This window comes from Puma concolor, chromosome E2 (assembly GCF_028749965.1).
Source record: "Puma concolor isolate L17-30 chromosome E2, mPumCon1.1.hap2, whole genome shotgun sequence".
Classification (NCBI taxonomy): Eukaryota; Metazoa; Chordata; class Mammalia; order Carnivora; family Felidae; genus Puma; species Puma concolor.
This window is the reverse complement of record NC_141681.1, coordinates 7744564-7766077: the sequence shown is the minus strand read 5'-3', so window position 1 is coordinate 7766077 and position 21514 is coordinate 7744564. Positions and strand designations below refer to the sequence as shown.

Below are 21514 nucleotides of genomic sequence, written 5' to 3'. Positions count from 1 at the left end.
TATTTATTTTGAGAGAGAGAGCGAGAGCACATGTACACACACACGCGTGTGTGAGTGGGGGAGGGGCAGAGAGAAAGAATGCCAGTCAGGCTTCTCAGGGTCTGCCCAGAGCCTAATACAGGGCTCGAACCCATGAATCGTGAGATCATGACCTGAGCTGAAACCAAGAGTAGGGTGCTCAACTAACTGAGCTACCCCGGTACCCCAAAATGCTTTTATTGTCTATATGTTTGGAGTATTTAGAAATTTTTAAAAATTAAATAAGAAAAAGAAAGCGGGACGCCTGGATAGCTCAGTCAGTTCAACATCTGATTCTTGATTTCCACTCAGGTCATGATCTCATGATTCATGAGTTTGAGCCTCAAGTCAGGCTCTGCCTTGACAATACAGAGCCTGCTGAGGATTCTCTGTCTCCCTCTCTCTCTGCTCATTCGTACACATTCTGTCTCTCTCAAAAATAAAGAAATAAACAATTTTTTTTTAAAGAAAGAAGGTGGAGTGCCTGGGGGCTCAGGTGGTTAAGCATCCAACTTTGGCTCCGGTCATGATGGTTTGTAAGTTTGAGCCCCACATAGGACTCTCTGCTGTCAGTGCAGAGCCTGCTTTGGATCCTCTGTTCACCTCTCTCTCTCCCCCTCCTCAGCTCATTCTCACTCTCTCTCTCTCTCTCTCTCTCTCTCTCAAAATAAACATTAAAAAAAAAAAAAAGCAAGCAAGCAATGTTTCTTGCGACCTAGTGGAGTGGGGAGCAGAATGCCCCCCTGGCCCGCAGGGGAGGGTGTGGCATTGGGTGAGGAGGCGAGCCCTGGCCCCCTTGCTTCCCTGCATGGTGCTGTGGGCAGAGACGGCCCCATTTTCCTAATGTTGGAGGCCCAAGGTCAGATGTGAAGATGGTTCAAGCCTTCCAAAACCCTTTGCTAGGCATGAGGCACCATGACCTGCCTTGCCCCCACAGCCAGAGCTGTCCTTGGGGCCTACCTGCCACTTCGTCCTTGACGCTGAGCCAGCTGCATCCCTCCTCCAGGTCTGAGGGCCGTGCAGCATCCTGGATGCAGTAATAGGGAGTTTGGCGCCCGTAGAAGGCATCCTGGATCTGGATGACCTCCCCTGAGCCACAGTGCATGGTGGCATTGAGGCCGTCACAAGCCAGACTCTGGCCAACGCCTGTGACAAAGGGAAGGCGACGCTTAGGGGGGATCATGGTCACGGTTGGGCAAGTGCCTGGTTGACGGGGAGGGGAAGGGTGTCGGGGGTGAGGGCTGAGGTGGAGGGACCCGGCAGGAGTGAGAAATAGACGGGGGTGGGCGTGGGAGTGGCTCTGGAGCCAGATTGCCTGGGCTCAGGTGCCACCAGCCACACACTGGCTGTGTGCTCTGCAAATGCCTTAGCTTCTCTGTGCCCCTCAGCGCAGGGGGAGTGTCCGTACTGCACCCCCACAGGGTCTTTAAGAGGATTACATGAGTTTATACGTGCAGAGTAAGAGCTGTAAGTGGCAACTTGAGTCTTTTCTGAAAACAATGCCTGGTTCGTCACGGATGCTAAACAAGCACCTGTTGAATGAATGAGTGACTTGAGTGTATCTTCCTACCAATCCTAGAAGCTGGGCGACTATCCTCCCCGGTAGGAACATCAGGCTCAGGGGGTCCCCACCCCACCGCCTCCAGCCCGGCTTCTGGCATGTGGTCTACATTCAGTGAATGTTTGTTGGAAAACAATGACTTGGCTCAGGTGAGCACAGCCAGAAAGGAAACTCTGGATCCAAACTCCAGCCCATCTGCCTGGTGGGAACACCACAGGGTAGAGGATGAGACCAAAAATCTGTGTTAGTTTCCTACAGCTGCTCTCTGTACAAATTACCACCAAATTCATGGCTGAAAACAGTACAAATCTATCATCCTCTGGTTATAAAGGTCACAAGTCCAAAATGGGTCTTCCTGGGCTAGTATCAAGGTGTGGACTTGATTTCTTCTGCCTGCTCCCGAGCCTTTTCCAGAGGAGCTACATTTGTTGGACTGTGACCCCTTCTTCTATTTCCAAAGCCGGCAGCAGCCAGCATCTGCCAGTCTCTCTCTGACCACAGGCAAACCTGGGTTCAGGTCTTACCATGGTCACTTCCCAGCTGTGTGGTCTTGGGCAAGGAGCTTACCCTTTCTGAGCCCCACTGTTCTTAGCTTTATCATAGGCCTCGCCTCAAACAGCAGAGGTGCTTCTATTATGAATAAACGCACGCGAGTCTGTTCCTGGAAGTGCTGCTTGGTGCGTGTTAGCTGTTCATGATGTGACCTTGTACCAGTGTCTCCAAGGCCCTGGGGCCGACAGATTCTGAGACAGGCTCTTGAGTTGGGGTGCACAAGGGGGCGAGGCACTGGGGAGCTGTGATAAAAAGAGGGGGAAGTTGTATGACCCATAGGTCCCCGAAGCTCCAAGTTTCCAAAATCGGCCAGGCCGGAGAAGTGAACGCTACATGGCACCTGTTTAAAACCAGACGGGGGAAAGGAGGCAGGGGGCCTGTAAGTGCCCAAATCCAGAATGGGCCCCAGGAGCTGGGGTTCTTCACTGAGGGGCTTGGGGATAGGGAAGGGGCTGAGTCCAGGAAGCCTGAAAGCTTCCCTTAAGCCTGGCTTGAAAGTCAGGGGAACATGGGGTAGCTCAGTTCCAAGACCAGGCCCCTATGCCAGGGTCCCTGCATGGCAGGCAGGACCCATCGTGGGGCCATGGGTCACTCATGCCGGGGCTCTTACACGTAGTCCCCAGGGAGGAGTTCCCAGGGCACAAAGGGGGTCAACCATGGACAGCAGCTGGAAAGGACACAAGAATGGAGTGCGGGGACGTTCAGGAGTCAGGGAGGGTGAGCACCGGAGGCTCAGACCCGGCCGGCCAGGGTGGTAGGCGTCGAGGGTGAGTGAGACTAACCTCCTGGGACCATGTCTCCTTTTAGGAAGTCTGGAAAGGCGAGTAAGTAGGGCTGGGTATTTGCCCCCAGATGCAGGTGTCTGAGAGGAAAAGAGGGATGCAGGGGAGGCTGGTAGGTAAGTGGACAGGGAGTCAGGGTTGTGAGCTGGGGAGATGAAACAAACACAGACACAGAGACAGGCGGGCATTTAAGGAGACGTGGAGACAGAGAGACCCAGGGACACCTGGAAAGAGAGAGAAACAGAGACACATGGAGGGGCACAAACACAGACACAGAGACAGGCGGGCATTTAAGGAGACATGGAGACAGAGAGAGAGACCCAGGGACACCTGGAAAGAGATAGAGAGAAACAGAGACACATAGAGGGGCACAGAGAGACAGAAGGAGGGAGACCCCACAACAGAGGCCAGCTCACCAAACTCGCAGATGAAGGCAGACGGCTGCGTGCAGTTGTCTGAGGCCACCCACCCAAAGGAAGCGTCTCTCCCGATGTAACCACAGGCGTCGGGGGCAGGAGAGGCCTGCCCTCCGCGCCAGTGGCTGTAGCTCACGTTTGAGGTGTCCAGCCAGGTCCCCAGCCCTGGGATGGGAACACAAGCACCAGGACTTACAAACGCTCCTCCGACCCTTTTTATGCACAGGGCTTGCCTCAGCTCAGCTCCTGGTGCTGCAGGAGGTGCCCGGTTAAGACCGACAGGCTGACGGCCTCTCTTTCCCATGCCAATGAAGGGGCGTTGCTAGCTGTTACCTTTCAACACCCAGATGTAAGAATTCAACCTAGAAACCGGGGCGCCAAGTCAGGGAGCCCAGACAAAATAGTTTCATTAAGGACATGATGCTTCTAGCTCTGTCTTACCATCACCTAGAAAAGAACACAGAAGTGTGCCTCGGGACATTCGAAGGTGTTCCTGAGAGCAGCAGGGGCCCTTGTCAAATATATTTGGGCACACTCACTTAAAATGGAAATTTTCCTTATGTCCAGAACTCCTCAGTCCCATGAACACACTGATGTGACTCTTGAAGAAGAGTGTGTGTGTGTGTGTGTGTGTGTGTGTGTGTGTGTATGTAATACAGAGGCATTTCAAGGACACTAGAAACCTAGAAAACACTAAAAAGCAAATTTTTGAAGACTCACAAGTGTATTTATTCATTTTTTAAAATACATATGAATGGTTAAAAATTTTTTAGAGTGAAAAGGGGCATAAAATTAAAACATCACCCCCCTCCCAACCTATGGGTTACTCCCATTACTTTTAGGTATCTTGTGAATTGTTCCAGACTGAGTTTTATCCCTATATCAGCAACTATGAGTGCCTGAAATCTACACAAATGCCATCATACTCCACATGACACTCTGCTTCTTCTTCAATAACATTAAATATTGGGGGTTGTTACATGTCAGCCTACACAGATCTGCCTCATTTTATGTAAAATGAGCCATGTGGTATCCCTTGGTGATTTCAAATAGACACAACTCCTTTAAATGTATAGGAAGTGATGTTCAATATACAGAAATCCACAATTGCTACATCTACAAATCAAGAAACTATTCAATAGATATTGCCTGAAAATGAATTTTAGAATTCAAATCCAGTGGCTATGAGTTTCCTAAAATGAGCGTTCCCAACTGCTCTCTCAGCCTTTCCATCCACTCTGGTATTAAGTGCTTAGCCCAGACCAAGTTACGCGTTTCTGAAACCCAGTGGCTTCAACAGGACAATGTGATGTGGCAGGCTGCTGACTCAAGAGGAAGTCCTCTTGCTGTGTTCTCTTGAGCCAACCATTTTCTCCCCCTGGACTTCATTTTCCCATCCATAAAATACGAGTAGCAATGTATACCTCGTGGGACAGGTGCAAAAATTGAATACAAATGTTCATTTGTCCATTTTCTGCTATGTACAGGCACTGGGAAAAGAAAAGTGGCCAGAATGTGGTTCTTTCCCTCGAGGAGTTTACTGTCTAGGAAAGAAGACAGACACCTAAAAACTTAAAGTCATGCCAAAAGTACCCTCTCAGAGGTGTGGACAAGCCCTACAGGTGCATAGAAGACTCAGCGGACCGTGCTGGGGTTGGAGGAAGTTGCCCTCACAGAGTCAAAGGTAAGTAAGGGTTTCTAGGAGGACCATTAAAATGAGACCATCGAATGTGAATGGGGTGGTGCCAAGCTCTTAACCTGCTTTACTCTCATAAGAAATGGGGAAAGCCACATGGAGGTGCTTTGAAAATAGCTTAGTAATTATTTCCTGAGACTCTGTTGTCTCATCTGTAAAAGAGAAGCAACAATATCATCTCACTGGTTATTGTAGGGATTCGAGGTGGTAACAGGCAAGCAGTACTAAGGATAGTGCTGGGCACTATTCTAGCAAGAACTAAAGAAGCCATAGCTAATATTGTTATTAGACACATTCAAACAAATGAACGTTTCCAGAGTGTCCTCTATGTGTCAGATTCCGTGCTAGATACTGTACATGAATCATTTCATTTGATCCACAAAAGAGGAGGGTGTCCTTACCATGAGAAGTAGGATATACTACATTGTTCCATGCGGTTCCGGATTAAGAAGCAATGGTGAGAATTGCGGCCACCAGCTTCCTGTGAAATACAGCTTCCACAGCACCTACCTTCTGTGGTTCCATTCCAAGCCAAGTTTCCTACAAGTCCAATCCACCATTCCCTGTCCTGGGAGATATGCTTCTGCAGAAACTTCTGGGTGTCCTCATCACGAATAAAGACCAAATGGCCCCCTTGCCCCTCGCACCAGCTCTGGGCACCATAGAAGGTGTGGCTGAGAGGCACAAATTCATAGCAAGAGTCTTTGAAAGCCACTCGGCTCTTTGAGCAAAAGCTGCCGTCTTCTGGCTTAGCGATTGCAGCCCTAAACCTCAGAGCAAGCCCCAAGAGGAGCAAGCCCACTGCATTCATCCTTGAAACACCACTGGAGCATCTGGATGGAGCTGGTGCTCAGGTCCTTCTTATGCTTGTGGCTCACAGCTGTCTGCCAGAGATCTTTCCTTCTCTCTTTGCATCCAATAATAGCTCCTACCTCTTATTTAAGAGACGAAAGGCTCAGGATGAATGTGTCTACATTTTTGCTTTCCCCAGCTCTTTGTTCAATGCCTGTTCCAAATCCAATTAATTTGCAAAACAGTCTTCAAGAGAAACATAAAGCCGCTATCTCACCTGTCTGCTTGTCATTCGATCAACTGTTAGCTTCTGATAAAAATTCCTTGCTATTGGTTTGATGTTATTACCCTAGAGGGCCGCATGTCTCATGAGAAGCCATCAGCATGTGAGAAGTATGTGATAAAAGAAAAATGGCAGGAAAGTGGGAGTGATGAGATGGTCAAGGAACCAAGTAGCACTCATCTGCAATCCTATTGTCCAGAGCGACAGCTGTGCCCACATGATAATCACATTCTCCCCAACGTGGCTTAAATCCTAATGGATATGTCTCCCCCTCTTTGGTTCATCACATTACCACTCATGACTGTTGGAGAATACAGATTTCCTACAAAATTGTTTCAGTATCATCATGAAAATAAGCTTTTAAAACCTCAGACCTGCCCATCCTCACCCACTGCCTTAAACCCTCTAGTGGGTCTCTGTGGTCTATGGATCGAGTTCAAGCTTCTCAGCTTTGTATATAAGGCTCTGTATGAATTGGCCAGTGACCATATATCCAAACACACTCCCCAAATGTGGGGAAACAGACTCACTCGTTGCATGGGAGTGTAAATTGGTACAACCTCCATTATGGGCAGTTTGGTGAGATCTATAAAAATTTTATTTATTATTTTTTGATATTTTTAAAACTAATCTCTATAGCCACTGTGGGGCTGTAACTTAAAACCCTGAAATCAAGAGTCACATGCATTACTGATTGAGGCAGCCAGGCATCCCAATATCTCTCAAAATTTTTAAAGCACAAGCTCTATAATGTAGCAGTTCAACTTCTAGGAATTTTACCTACAAATAAATTCATACATGCACAAAATCTCGTACATATAAAGTTATTTATTGCAGAATTTTATAAGAAGGAAAAATTGGAAGCAACCTAAATGTCCATTGATAAGAAAGTGGTCAACAAAATGTGGTACGTCCTCCATACCCACATACAAAAAATGATCAAATTGTTTATATACAAATTTAGAAGGATATCTAAGATTTTTGCTAATATTAAAAGCAAAGTATGAGACATTGTTGATGGTCCAATCCTATTTTTTTAATTTTAAAAATTTATTTCTTATTTTGAGAGAGAGAGAGAGCACGAGCGAGCTCTCTTGCATGTGTGTCAGTAGGGGGAGGAGCAGAGAGAGAGGACAGAGAGAATCCCAAGAAGGCTCCGTGATGTCAGCACAGAACCCAATGTGGGGCTCAATCCCACCAACCATGAGATCATGACCTGAGCCAAAATCAAGAGACGCTTAGTTGACTGAGCCCCCCAGGTGCCCCAATGGTCCACTCCTATTTACACAAAAACATCTATGAAGATTTGTTTGTATGTGTTGAATGTATCTCATAAAGGACTTACGAGAGACTGGCAGTAGTGATTGCTTGGGTCAGGGGTTGGGGGAGCTAGGTGAGTGGGAGACAGAGGAAGGAGCAAGACTTTTGTTTCATTGGACACATTTTTTTAAATTTTTTTTCAATATATGAAGTTTATTGTCAGATTGGTTTCCATACAACACCCAGTTCTCATCCTAAAAGGTGCCCTCCTCAATACCCATCACCCACCCTCCCCTCCCTCCCACTCCCCATCAACCCTCAGTTTGTTCTCAGTTTTTAAGAGTCTCTTATGCTTTGGCTCTCTCCCACTCTAACCTCTTTTTTTTTTTTCCTTCCCCTCCCCCATGGGTTTCTGTTAAGTTTCTCAGGATCCACATAAAAGCGAAACCATATGGTATCTGTCTTTCTCTGTATGGCTTATTTCACTTAGCATAACACTCTCCAGTTCCATCCATGTTGCTACAAAGGGCCATATTTCATTCTTTCTCATTGCCACGTAGTACTCCATTGTGTATATAAACCACAATTTTTTTATCCATTCATCAGTCGATGGACATTTAGGCTCTTTCCATAATTTGGCTATTGTTGAGAGTGCTGCTATAAACATTGGGGTCCAAGTGCCCCTATGCATCAGTACTCCTGTATCCCTTGGGTAAATTCCTAGCGGTGCTATTGCTGGGTCATAGGGTAGGTCTATTTTTAATTTTTTGAGGAACCTCCACACTGTTTTCCAGAGTGTCATTGGCCACATTTTTAAACTTTTCTATCTTGTACCATGTGGTGAATATCTTACCTGTTCAAAAATAATAAATTCTTTTTTTAAAAAAATCTCAGCGCAGGGTTCCTGGTGGCTCAGTTGATGGAGCATCTGACTGTTGATTTTGGCTCAGGTCATGATCCCAGGGTGGTGGGATTGAGCCCTGTGTTGGGCGCTCACTCTCTCGTGCGCGCACACCCTCTGCTCCTCTCCCCCCCTCCTACCTCTCTAAAATAAAAACATTTTTTTTTTTTAATCTCATGGGCCCATCATCCCCCATTAGGTCAAAGTCACACACAGCTCTTTCTAACTATCCTGGTTCACTGCTAGCAACCTTGCTTCATACCTCTGTGTGCCTGTGTTCTTCCCTCTGCCAGGAGCCCTTTTCTCTCAGTCCTGCCCTGTCCACCTTTGATACTCTGCTCAAAGGTCAGTTCCTTTGTGGATTTTGTAGAAGTTGCCCCACATAATATGCCTCTCTTCTCTGAGTTTCCTTTTTCTTTTTTTGTTGATAAACACTTAAGACACGGTTCACATACCATACAATCCGCCCATTTAAAACTTCCAGCTCAGTGGTTTGTAGTATATCCACAAAGTTGTGCAAACTTCATCATGACCAATTTTAGAAAATTTTCATGACCCCAAAAGGAAACCCTTCACCTGCTGGCATTCACTTCCAGCCCTGCCTCCTGCCAGCTCCTGACAACCACTAATCTCCTTCCTGGCTCTGTGGATTTGCCTACTCTGGATGCTTCATATAAACAGAATCACATAATATGTGGTCTTTGTGACTGACTCTGTTAGCATAGTGTCTTCAAGGTTCATCCATCTTGTAGCACAGATCATTATTCCACTACTTCATCCCTCCCTTCCTTTTTTGGCACTCAATAAAAGTTTATAGAATAACTGTTCAATGAAGAGTTTTCCATAACTAATATATTCCCCACCTTAGCTCCTTGTTTGCCGAGTCATGTTTGAGAAATGTTTGTTGTTCATGATAACTTTCAAAGTTAACTGAATTTGACAAAATTACTAAGTTCCATCAGTGGTGGGAAAAATTGTTTTAACTACTAACACCAGAGTTCCTCTTGGGAGCTCTTTCTCTTTGGGGATATATCTATATAGGCCATTTGGGTCAGGTCAGGGGAGATGCCAAGGGTATGGTTTATACTGTTAACAATAAAACACAATACTGGATGACGGGTCTGTATAAGAAGTTAGTGATTTGAAACTGGAGAGGGACGTTTGCAATGTGGTGGGACTCTAGAACCTTCAAAACAGGTATTAGGCAAATAGTTTCTTGCAGCAGAGTGGCCAAAGACTGTAGAGAACCACAGGTGTCTGTTATCTCTCTTTAAATTATTTACCTGCTCTGACATAATTCATCTTTTTTCCCCCCTCCATTCCCTTCTCCCTCAGTCCTTGGCAAGCACTATATTCTGTCTTATGGATTTACAAATTCTGGGCATTTCATATAAATAGAATTATACAATATGTGGCCTTTTGTGTCTAGCTTCTTTCACTCAGTATAATGTTTTCAAGGGTCATCCACATTGGAGCATGCATTATTAGCTCTTTATTCCTTTTTATAGCTAAATAATGTCCCGTGTATAGATACACTACAATTTGCTTATCTAGTCATCCATTGATGGACATTTAGGTTGTTTTATTCTATGAGTTTCTTGCAGGAAAGGGATAATATCTCTTAATCTCTGTCCATCCCATGACCGGCACACAGTAGGACTCAATGAACATTTGCCAGCCTAGTCCCATATTCCACGTCCTTGTGTGTTGGGGGAGGTTGAGAGGCTATGACTGCTGGTTGACCCATGAACGGGACCCAGGCAATTGGAAGATCCTCACCCCTGCCCTGTCCTTGAAATGAGCATTCTGTTTGCCTTCCTGGCTCCCAGAAGCTGTCCCGAGGACACAGCCTTGAGATAGTGATGTGGTGTTGAAATCATCTGGACAGTATATATGACTGAACCCAGTTAAAGCCCCTATATAAACTTTTAAGACTTGGTCAGTGAGTACAGAGATCTACTTGTCTTGTAGCACCCAAGACAAGGCTTGTGTGTTAAGTTCTCTTGCTTATTAAACCTGCCACCTACCCATCTGGGGTGATCTGCTTTTTCTTCGGTCTCTCCCTGCTCTATGTGTCCAGAGGCCCGTTTTCAAACCAACACTGGGACTGACCCATGGCCCCTGTCGCTTTCTCCAGAAGCCCTTCCAAGCCCTCTGGAGTAGCCCTGCCAGACAGAGCCCAGGGTAGGACTCAATGTCATTGCTGAGTCACTGGTGGGAGCACAGAGAATACTGGTCTCTTATCTCTGGGGGCCAAGCTTCTAATGACTTCTATTAGAAAACTATGTGGAAGCCCTCATGCAGTGATAATGTATCTCCTGGGTAAAGGCTTAATTTATGTCCCTCATGGAACATGCTTGGAGACATTTGATAATGAATGCAAATGTGCAGGCTGAATTCTACTTTTGCAGTCTTTATGTTCTGATGGATTGCAGACTCCTGGGCACAGAATTCATCTTGGTGATGTCAGCTCCCAGTGTGGCTTAAACTAATCTGTGTACGTGACAAAAGGAAGCAGGACATGGCTGGACCCGTGCGAGCCTGTTTCCAGTGATCTGATCCAGGTGCCTAAGCTTCTAAACCCTGATTTTAGGGACCAGCAAATGAAAACAGAGAGCAAATTTGGTTTAAATGAGGCCTTGAGTCCATGAAAAGAACCATAAAGATGTTCACACCCTGTGGCTCAGTCACCCCAATCCTGGGAATGGATCTCTTTTAGTTTGGGTTCCTCCAGAAGCTAACTGAGCCAAGAATTCAAGAGAAACAATTTGTTTGGGAAGGCATGCAGGAAACAGGGGCAGGGGAGGGGGGGAATACATTGCTTTATATGAATTGGTATTTTTATTGGTCATAAATTGAATTGAATCTTTGCCCTCCATTCAACTAAAAAGACAACATAGCAAAAGAATTCTCATGATTCCCTCACCCCAAAGCATTTTCATTCTTTGCGGTTCCTTGAAATGCTTCTTGCTTGGGAGATAGATGTTTACCCAGACACAACCATAGCGTGCATGTAATTAGTTCGTATTACAGTTTCCCACTTAACTTTAGATGGTAGGCCTTTTCCATGATGTTAAAGGGCTTTGGGATTGGCATGGTGAGGGCTGGGCTTCCTTTCCCCGAATGGATATTTACTAAACCATTCCCACAGTGCTAGATACTTTGTGTGGTTTTTGTCATCTCTTTGTTATGTGTTCAGTTTTGCAATTCAGTCAACACTGCTATGAACATCTTCTTGCACTTGCCATTTAGCCTGAGCGGACTTACCTCCTGAGGGTTGCAGCAGACATTGTCAAGGGCCCATCTTAATCACTCACACTTACCACGTAAGGCTTCTAAATACGAGCACCTGTAATTCCTTGCCTTTCCCTGCACATAAGAGACAGGATGGAAGTGCCTGGCAATTTGTGCCTCTTGGGAGAAACTCTCACCCTTGATTGGCCAGGGTTGGTGGGTCCATCGCCCAGATCCCTCAAGATAACTCTAAAGAACGCTCACAGCATCTCACAGCCCAGTAGTCAGGCTGAGCTGCTGTTGGCCATGATGTAACAGCCTTGATAATGCACTGTCAACATCTTCCCTCCCTGTTCCACTTCCCCATGCCCTTGCTGGCATTTCCTGGGTTCGCCTCCCAAATAAACCACTGGCACTTGAATCCTTGTCTCGGGGTGTGCTTCTGGGAGAGCCCAGCCTTAGACAGGTCTCTTCCCAAGACTGGGAGGCCTGGGGCCACAGGGCGCAAACATCTTCATGATTCTTGCTTATGGACTCAGTGCCTATTGAAACCAGATCAGTTATCTTGGTTTTTTGCGTCGCTGATCCCCCTTGAAGACTCAGACGGCCAGATGAAATCCCGAGACACACGCTCACACAGCTGAGCTATATCTTGCATACTTCCCTGATTATTTCAGTTCTGTGCCTGGGGACCATCTCCGAGCAACTAATAATGACCTCAGTCGTTGGGATGGTGGGTGGTATTCTCTTGATTTTGTAGACGTGTATGTAGATGGGTCCTCCGTGTTATTCTCAAATGCTAAGTTGTTGGTTTCTCCGGGGTGGCTGGTGACCTGGATCTTGAAAGATTAGCCAGGAAGAAAGGGGTGGGGGTGGAGGTAGGGGTGGGGAGAGCTGGTAGAAGGGGCCTCTCAGGGAGGGGCCTTATAATACTAAATCCTTGTCAGTGCCCCCAGAACCAGCATAAACTACAACCCCCAGCATTATCCCCCCTCCTGGGTCTGCCCTAGCCCGTCACACCAGTCTTGCACGTGCTGTTTCTTTACAAAAGTGCCTCTTCTTATGCGCTTGCCTGAACACCTGTATCCTCTTTTCAAGAATAGCTTCTCTGAAGCTGCCTCACGGTCTCCAGGAATTAAATGCTGTGTCTTCTGTGTTCTCATAGGAGTTTAATCTGCTTCCACATTAGTACTGTTTAGGAGTATTTAGCCCTAAAAAAAAGAGAGAGAGAGAGAGAGAGAGAGAGAGAGAGAGCAAGAGAGAATGAGAGAGAAACTATGAGAACCTAACTGTAAAATTAAGTCCATTGATAGCCTTTTAAATTTCTATTTTTATTTCCTTAAGGTTTGTTTGTTTGTCTGTTTGTTTGTTTGTTTGTTTAGAGAGAGAGAGAACATGAGCTTGAGACGGGGGGGGGGAGAAGGAGAATCCCAAGCAAGCTTCACGCTGTCAGCACAGAGTCAGACGTGGGGCTGGAACTCATGAACCATGAGATCATGACCTGAGCCAAAACCAAGAGTTGGATGCCTAACCAACTGAGCCATCCAAGCCTCCCAAAGCCACAAACATGTGAACAGATACTTGAACCCTGGACCCTCAGGGTGAAAGTCTGATGCTCTACCGACTGCGCTATCCAGGCTTAAATTTCTACTTTTGAATTGCTTTTGCTGAATGGCTCTTGTGGGTTCATTTGCATTTTCCAAAAAGACATGTTGAAGTCCTACCCCTTGGTGCTTGAGGATGTGCCTTCTTCGTGGAAATAGGGCCTTTGTGGATCTAATCAAGATGAGGGCATGCTGGGGTTAAGGTGGGTCCAGACCCAGTGACTGATGTCCTTATAAAAAGGCAAGCTGAACGCAGAGACAGACACAAAGGGAGACGTCCATGTGACAACAGAAGAAGAACCTGGAGCCAGGGAACATCAAGGCTTGCTGGTAACCACCAGAAGTTAGAAGAAGCGAGGAGGGGTTTTCCGTAGAGACTTCAGAAGGCTCCTGGCTCTGCAGACACTTTGATTTCTGACTTCTGACCTCCAGAACTGTGTAAGCCACCAAGGTTGTGGTATTTTTGTCATGGCAGCCTTGGCAAGTCAATACAATGATGACGTAGCACAATGAGGCTGTGTGTCATTCATTCATTCATTCATTCATTCAGTAAATATCTGTTGAGCACCTACTGCATGCCAGGCACTGTGCTAAACTCTGGATTTGGAACAGGAGAGTGACAATATCAGGCTTGCATTTCAGCCAGGTCACCTAGTGGCAGCAGGGAGGGTAGAATGTGGCAGGGAGGCCGTGAGGAGGCTGCTCCCAAGAGGTGAGCGATAGTGAGGATGGTGGCTGGGGAGGTGGGGCTGGAGGAAAGAGGAACAATCTGAAAGATTATTTAGGAAGCAGAAACATCAGGACCACAGTCCAGACTCTAACCTGGTGGTTGTTATTTAAATTGAATTTTTGTGAAGCCTCACTGACCAGGCTCTGAGTGCAACACGGTGGAAAATTAAAGTGTTCCTGCTCCGGCGTTAGAAGGCACTCCCCTTTCTCCCAGTAGTGCCCTCTGCATTTCACTCTGTCCCTTCTACCTCCCAAGCGTGGCCTATTATTGTAATAATTATTACTTGCCTTCCTTCCTTCCTTGTTAGGCTGGCAGTTCATGGAGTCCCGGAGTTACGACTTCCTGTCTTTCTGTCTCTAATACCCAACAGGACGCTAGTCTCTGGCCTCTTGTAGGACTTAGTGGAATTAATGAACCCTCCTCAATGTTAATGGGGTAATTTGTGGTCTTCGGTTTCAGCGGTGAAGTGTGCCCTCCAGGAATCCTAGCACGGTTCTCCCTGCACTCCCTGCATCCTGCTTCCGGGACGGGCCGTGGAGAGCGTGGTGTTCTGGATCTCACCACTGACCCGTCTCCCTTGGGGAGGCAGCTGCCCCCGGTGCTGGGGCTTTGCCTGTCCCCTGGAAACCCGCCACCGGAGATTTCCACTTTATCTGCTCAGTTTTTCACCCTGGCTAACTAAAGTCACCATTTAGAAGCCAACCTAATTAGAAAACTGCAAAGTAATTCATACATGATAACATTAACTCCAAAAGGGAAATATTAACTCACTCTAGACAGTAACTTTGTAATAGATACAGAATTGCAAAATAAGATTTTTGGGTTTTTTTTGCTGCTGTTGTTGTTTTTTTAATAGCACAGCTTTTCTTTCTGAATTCAGGTTTTGCTTCTTCGCCTCATGACTGCTTTGTGGATGCAACACATTCATGGAGAAAGTGGCCTCAGGAAAGGTAGCCTTCTCTTCCGTGCTTCTTCCCTAAATTATACGGGAAGAGGATCCCACGTTCAAATCTCTCACCTCTGCTACGTGTTGTGTGACCTGTGGCCCAGGAACACCACCTCACTGAGCGTCAGTTGTTTCCTTGATAAAAAAGGAAGTGGGGAAGGGATAGTAACAGTACCTGCCAGGTTTGTGGCAGAATTAGAAGGTACAGCTTGTGCAAAATACAGATGAGGGGGCGCACATCAGCGAATGCCTCTCCTTCTCCCCAAGGAAGAGGCGAGACGAAGCCTTCCTGCTTGCCCACTGAGCATCTCAGACCCTCCAGAGGGCAGACCATGCACTGTCTGGAAGTGAATCCTCTCCTACAGGCTCTGCATCGCTGCCGGAGGTGGCATGGCCAACTTGTGCAAACGTGTGTGACTTGGGAGGAAGCCCGGGAGATACCTGACCCAACTTGGGGCCGAAGCCCTGCCCGGCAGCACCTCCGTGGGTCCCCTGCTGCCCTCTGGCTCCCTGCGTCTTCCTGTTTCCCTCTCAGCAACCCCAGCCTGCAGGCCCCAAGTGTGTAGACATCCCCCCTCTCCCTCTCCTTCGTGCCCTTTTCCTCTGGCCCCTCCTTGCCTCTCCTGCTTCTCTCCTGCCACAGCCCCACCCCTCCAATAATCCGGAGCCGTGTGGGATGGAATGCCGTGTGGTACCTCTGGGGCTGCCCCCTTTCCAGGAGTGTGCTGCCCGGCTTCTCTACTTGGCCAGCTCCCAGCCACCCTTAAGCTTCTGGCTCAGCATCACCGTTTTCGGGAAGTGTGGACATCGCCTCTCTTCATCATGCCCCTCGGCCTTGGAGGATCTTCCTGTGTCACCTGGGATGTCCCACTGCTCCCGTTGGATGGGTGGCATTCCATATTTGAGGAACAGGTGAACAAATGAGTGAATGAACAAACACATGGGCTGATTCACATTTTTATCCTGCCAACCATGGACTCCTCCGACACTTGTATCCTCTACGCTGGCCCGTCACGCAGCCATCGCTGCCTCTGTCCACCTCGGTCATATACACATGCCATCTTAGCAACTCTCCTGCTATAGCTCAGCACTCAGTAGAACTTTCCCTGGTGATGGAGATGTTCTGTCTGCACATACCAGTATGGTAGCCACTAGCCACGTGTGTCTGTGGAACCTTCAAAATATGGTTAGGATGAGCGAGGAATTTCATTTCATTGTAATTAATTGATATTTAAATTCACAGCCACGTGCTCCGAGTGGCCACTGTGCTGGACAGCACAGCTAAGCTCCCACGTTAATGCCTTCATTGCACACGGTCTCTTGACCGAGAGATCACTGTCCACAGTTTGAAGCCCAAATTCTTACCTCCCCGCGCGATCCAACCCCTGAACCACTTTCCGCTCCCATCTCGGCAGTAGTGGAGACCAACCGTGATTGCAAGTATGGCCTCGGGAGCCAAGCAGCTTGGGTTCGAAGCTCAGCTCCGGGGTGCTGGTGAGTTATTTAACTCTTCCGCGTGTTGCTTTCGTTGTCTGTAAAATGGGCTGAATACCCACACTCGGGGGTATTGTGAGGAGGATGTGTGTTCCCCTGTGCCAAAGGCTTAGAAGAGTATCTGGCACTGGGGAGCCCTCAATAAGTGGCACCTATAAAGATCATTATTTCTCTCGGTGTCCCTGGTGGAGCCAGCCTGTCCTCCTCACTGTCCCCGCACTAGAACTGTCCAGCTCCATGCCGTCTTTCACACTGGTCCTCCTCATTGCCTACTAACACGTCCCACTCTCAAGGGCTCCGCTGGGCACCCATCCTCCGGGAAGCCTTCTTTCCCAGCCTTCCCCAGCCTGAGCAAACTTTCCTTCCTCGGAGTCCCATGATACTTCCTACCCATGCCTCTTCTAGAGCCACGCCTCTTCTAGAGCAGCCGTAACGGGCACCTAGCTGTCACTTACTGTGTACGCGTCTTCACAGCCAGACTAGAACCCACTCAAGATCCTAGACTAGGTCACAGACGTCTATTCTCCTTCAGTGGCAGGCCAGAGATGTGTGCGTCATCACCGGTCAAAAAGATTGATATTTCTGATTATCAGATTACCTGATCTTTCCAATTTTTCTCTTTCCCAAGAAAAGAAAGGCAAGGAACTATTCTGAGCACCACGACGGACATGATCGGAGTCCTGGCGAGATAGGTATTATAATTCCTATTTTCAAGATCAGGCCACTGAGGGTCTGAGATTTAAGCAAGCGGCTCAGACACTCTGCTGGTAAGCACAAGAGCTGTGGCTCCAATGCAGACGGGTCTGTTGGGTTGTTAGGGCCATGGGTGGCCCAGTAAGGGACCACACCATCTAGACACCGTATTCACACTCTCACCTAGTCCGGGATCTGTGCTCACCAATAGCAGGCAGTGAAACTATGCCAGTCCTGGGTTCACCCTTATAGGAGACTGGTAGTCTCTGCTTCCTTTCTCTTGAAGCACTTATTTAAAATTTTTTTTAATGTTTATTTATTTTTGAGAGAGAGAGACAGAATCCAAAGCAGGTTCCAGGCTCTGAGCTATTGGCACAGAGCCTGACACGGGACTCAAATGCATGAACTCCAGGATTGTGACCCGAGCTGAAGTCAGAAGCTTAACTGACTGAGCCACCCAGGTGCCCTGAAACATTCAAAAAAAATTTTTTTTAATGTTTATTTATTTTTGAGAGAGACAGAGACAGAGTGTGAACAGGGGAGGGGCAGAGAGAGGGAGACACAGAATCTGAAACAGGCTCCAGGCTCTGAGCTGTCAGCACAGAGCCCGACGTGGGGCTCGAACTCACAAGCCATGAGATCATGACCTGAGCCAAAGTCGGACACTTAACCGACTGAGCCACCCAGGCACCGCCCCCCCGAAACACTTTAAAAAAAAATTTTATCATTTATTTTGGGGAAAGCACATGTGGGGGAGGGGTTGGAAGAGGGGGACAGAGGATATGAAGCAGGGTCTGTGCTGACAGGCTGACAGCAGGGAGCCCAACGCAAGGCTTGAACTCACAAACTGGGAGATCGTGACCTGAGCCAAAGTCGGACACAACCGACCGAGCGACCTCGGTGCCCCTCTCTAGAAACCTGTTTTGGAGGCTTTTGCTGCCATGGAAGAAGTCCAGCTATCCTGCTGGAGAGATCCCATGGAGAGGGTCAAGGACAGACCCTGAGACCACATGGAGACGGGGAGAGGCCCAGACCCAGCCCTCCTAGCATGTCAGTCAACTACCAGCAGACCTGCAACCACGTAAGGAACGCCAAGCGTCGAAAGCAGGAAAACTGCCCAGCAGAGCCCAATCCCCCCACAGAACTGAGCCCAGAGAGATAATGACAGTGGTGGTTGTTGGAAGCCACTAAGGTTTGGAGCAGGAGATGAACAAAACTCATGTGTAAGATGAGCTACTCCTGTCCACGTTCCCACTGCCCTGCTCTCTTATGCACTGGCCAGTTTTCAGTCCATCTGAAGGCAGCAAATGCATTCTAAAAGTGGTCTGTGGAACACCCACTTTTGCTCTCATATCTACTTCTGTCCCTCAGCCAGCAACTTCAGAAAGTGGTAGTGGGGAGGAACTTACACTGCCTAGTGCGTGAATCAAGTTCCTTCACATCTCTGAGGCTGTAAAAATAAGGCTGTTAATGACTCCCTTGCAGGGATGTGTGGGAATTAAATAACATACTGCTAACCAGACACCTAGCATGGCACTTGACACATGTCAGGCATCCAGCGAATGGTGTTTATGAGAGGCTGGAGGACACAGCTCCCACTGGCGACAAGTCTCGTGTCCCACTCTCCCCTTATTAGCAAAGACCTAGAAAGCAGGGTTGAGGCTCCCATGGGTCCAGAGCAGTGCCAGAGCTTCTTGAGAAAGAGCAGCCGCTGCTTGTTATCTCTGTTTACAAAAAGGAAGGATGGAGGTTCAACATGGAAGCTGTCCCGTGAACCACGGCAGGAATCCCTAACCCCTTTGGGAAATATATGACCTTTGGGACACAAAGACTCCGCCTCCCAACAGAAAAGAACAAGGCAGTGAAGAAGGCAGAGACTGAGTCTCATTAATCGCCTCTGTAATCCCAGAACTCGGCGTAAATTCAGGGTAAGTTCAAAGAAGGCACAGAATTATTTTCCTGCTTTGCTCGCTGCTGTGTTTGCAGCACACAGTAGATGCTTAGTAAATATGTGCTGTGTGAATAAGTGAATGTGAGACTGCATGAACGTTGTACTGCCTGGAGCCAACACTGCAGCTTATCTATCCCAAGCCATCCCTTCCTTGTTCCTTGCTAATGGAATCCTGGGGTGAATCTGGTGGCAACGTGCTGCCCGGGAGGACTCCCGATGGATTTAAGAAAATCAGGGCACACCTGCTCCTCCTTGCCAGGAATTGGTCTAGGGGTGGTCATGTGACACCACTGAGCCTATGAGACTAAGAGAAGAATCTGTTCCATAGCATAGAGAGCTGTCAGAGGGAAATGCCCCCTTTTCCCCACCTTGTGTCTTTGTTTTGGCACCTCGTTATGGGAGGACACCATTCCTGGAGTGAAGGCAATTGCTCATAAGCAAAACTGAGCAAGTCTAAGGATGGGAAGCCAACCCCCTGAGGATGGTACAGGGGTGCCTGGCCAGAGGGTCCTGATGAACTTCCCAGCCACCCAGGACCCCCCGACGACTTGATGTGTGAGATAAATGCACATCTTTAGGGTTTCCAGACATATTGTTATTTCCAGCCAAAGCATCTTCTATTAACTCATTGAACCTTCATGACATTATCATGGGCTGAATCGTGTCTTCCCCTCCCCCCCTCAAGATGCCTATGTTGGAGCCCCAGCACCTCAGACTGTAGCTGTGTTCACAGGTAGAGCCTGTTAGGGGTGACAACGTTAAAATGAGCCCATTAGGGTGGGCCCTGATCTACCCTGACTGGTGTCCTTCTAGGAGGAATTTTGGACACATAGCCAGGGATGCATGAGCCCAGACAGACACCCACCTGAGGACACGGTGAGAAAAGACGGCCATCGACACACCAGGCAGAGAGGCCTCAGAAGAGACCAGTGCTGCTGACAGCTGGGTCCTGGACTTCCAGCCTCTAGAATTGTAAGAAAACAAGTGTGTGCTCTTCAAGCCGTCCAGCGGGACTTTGTTATCGCAGCCCTAGAAAACTAATACAGATTATCCATTGTTACGATCAGTTTATTATCCCCGTTATCAAAAAATCCTGACCTCACCATCTAATTGCCCCCAGGGTACAGGGCTGAATGAAGAAAGCTGGACTTAGCTCCTCACTGTTATAATAACAAGGCAATGAAATCAACCCATGACTGGCCCTCTCGGGTCCACCACCCATGGATACATCCACCCATTGCTTCGTTCAACAAGAATCTAGCAAACATCCGTCGTGTGTCCGTGCTGTGTGGAATTGTCACCAAGTGTGTACTTTGGAGTCAGGCTGCCTGGCTTGGCTTCCTAATTGTCTCCTAGTCACTATGTGACCTAAGGGAAAGCTGATTCTTTCCAGACTTTTTGCATCTCTAGAATGAGGCTAGGAGTACCCATCTCCTAGGATTATATAAAGTCGGAGCAAGCCAGTGCACGTAGAGTGCTTGGCAAAGCACTTGACTCTGAGAACACATTGGGTGGGTGGCAGCCATTGCTTTGATGGGTATACGAAATGGACAAAAAAGGAGGCACAGCCATGTTTCTCCACAATTTGAATATTGTCTTCCCTACAAACCCTGCGACCTAGGTATTGCCATCCTGTTTCAAAGAGTAAAGTGAGGTTCAGAGGGGACAGGTGACAAGTCACAGTTTTTTAAAAAATTTTTTTCTATGTTTATTATTTTTAGAGAGGGACATTGTGAGCAGGGGAGGGGCAGGTAGAGAGGGAGACACAGAATCCGAAGCAGGCTCCAGGCTGTCAGCACAGAGCTCTACATGGGGCTTGAATCCACAAACCACAAGATCATGACCTGAGCCAAAGTCGGCCCCTTAACCAGCTGAGCCACCCAGGTGCCCCACAACAGTGACAGGTTTTAATCGCAGGGCTGGGATCCCAACAGGGTCTTCTGATTTTTTTTTTTTTTTTTCCTCTCTGCACCAGAGCAGCTGCCCCTGGAGGTGCATTTTTTCCTGAGTCCATAGTTTATGCCAGAAACTCTCACTTAATCCCCATGAGGACACAGCTTTCACAGCCTAAGAATAATAACCCCGACATGGATACACATGTTTAGACCACACAGGAGAATAAACTGGCAAGTTATGGGGTTTAATGGAAAAGGTGGGTCAAAGGGAACTGCCTCCTGAGTGATTGGGAAAGAAAGGCTAATAACTGGGAGCTGTTTGGGGCGAGGTGCTTTTGCTAGGCCCTTGAGTCCAAACACTTGGGGATTTTGACATCATTGCACCCCCATTTTACACTTAAGGAAATGGAGGCTCGGAGAGGATAAGTCAGACTCCTAGAAAAAGGACGAGTCAATCTCTTTTTTTTTTAACGTTTATTTATTATTTTTGGGACAGAGAGAGACAGAGCATGAACGGGGGAGGGGCAGAGAGAGAGAGGGAGACACAGAATCGGAAACAGGCTCCAGGCTCTGAGCCATCAGCCCAGAGCCCGACGCGGGGCTCGAACTCACGGCCCGCGAGATCGTGACCTGGCTGAAGTCGGACGCTTAACCGACTGCGCCACCCAGGCGCCCCGAGTCAATCTCTTAACAATTCAAATATGCC

The 21514-nt window shown here is 47.9% G+C and overlaps 1 protein-coding gene and 2 long non-coding RNA genes across 12 annotated transcripts in view; 2 read left to right on the top strand and 1 right to left on the bottom strand.

Moving 5' to 3' along the window:
• LOC112857566 (polycystin-1-like protein 2) overlaps window positions 1-5836 on the bottom strand; it is a 94882-nt gene extending 89046 nt beyond the window's left edge. Inside the window, exons 1-3 of the mRNA XM_086688839.1 lie at window positions 5536-5836; window positions 3330-3494; window positions 979-1164 (exon numbers count right to left, since the gene is read on the bottom strand). Of these exons, the coding sequence (XP_086544965.1) occupies window positions 979-1164; window positions 3330-3494; window positions 5536-5836 (652 nt within the window). The remainder of the gene's footprint in view (window positions 1-978; window positions 1165-3329; window positions 3495-5535) is intronic.
• LOC147573348 (uncharacterized) overlaps window positions 1-13609 on the top strand; it is a 125863-nt gene extending 112254 nt beyond the window's left edge. For 7 of the 9 annotated variants that reach the window (XR_015244651.1, XR_015244656.1, XR_015244657.1 and 4 more), the window contains 2 exons: window positions 4817-5013; window positions 12878-13609. This is a non-coding gene — a long non-coding RNA (uncharacterized LOC147573348). Of the gene's footprint in view, window positions 1-1024; window positions 1644-4816; window positions 5014-12877 lie in introns of those variants that run through there. The other 2 variants (XR_015244652.1, XR_015244654.1) reach the window with 2 other exon arrangements.
• A 1103-nt stretch (window positions 13610-14712) lies between these two features.
• Window positions 14713-21263, top strand: LOC147573347 (uncharacterized). 2 transcript variants are annotated; one of them, XR_015244647.1, is made up of 4 exons: window positions 14713-16269; window positions 16898-17036; window positions 17769-18043; window positions 18701-21263. It is a non-coding gene; the product is annotated as an uncharacterized LOC147573347 (long non-coding RNA). The 2 variants fall into 2 exon arrangements; XR_015244646.1 differs by having other exon boundaries at window positions 16898-18043.
• Window positions 21264-21514: the final 251 nt, after the last annotated feature.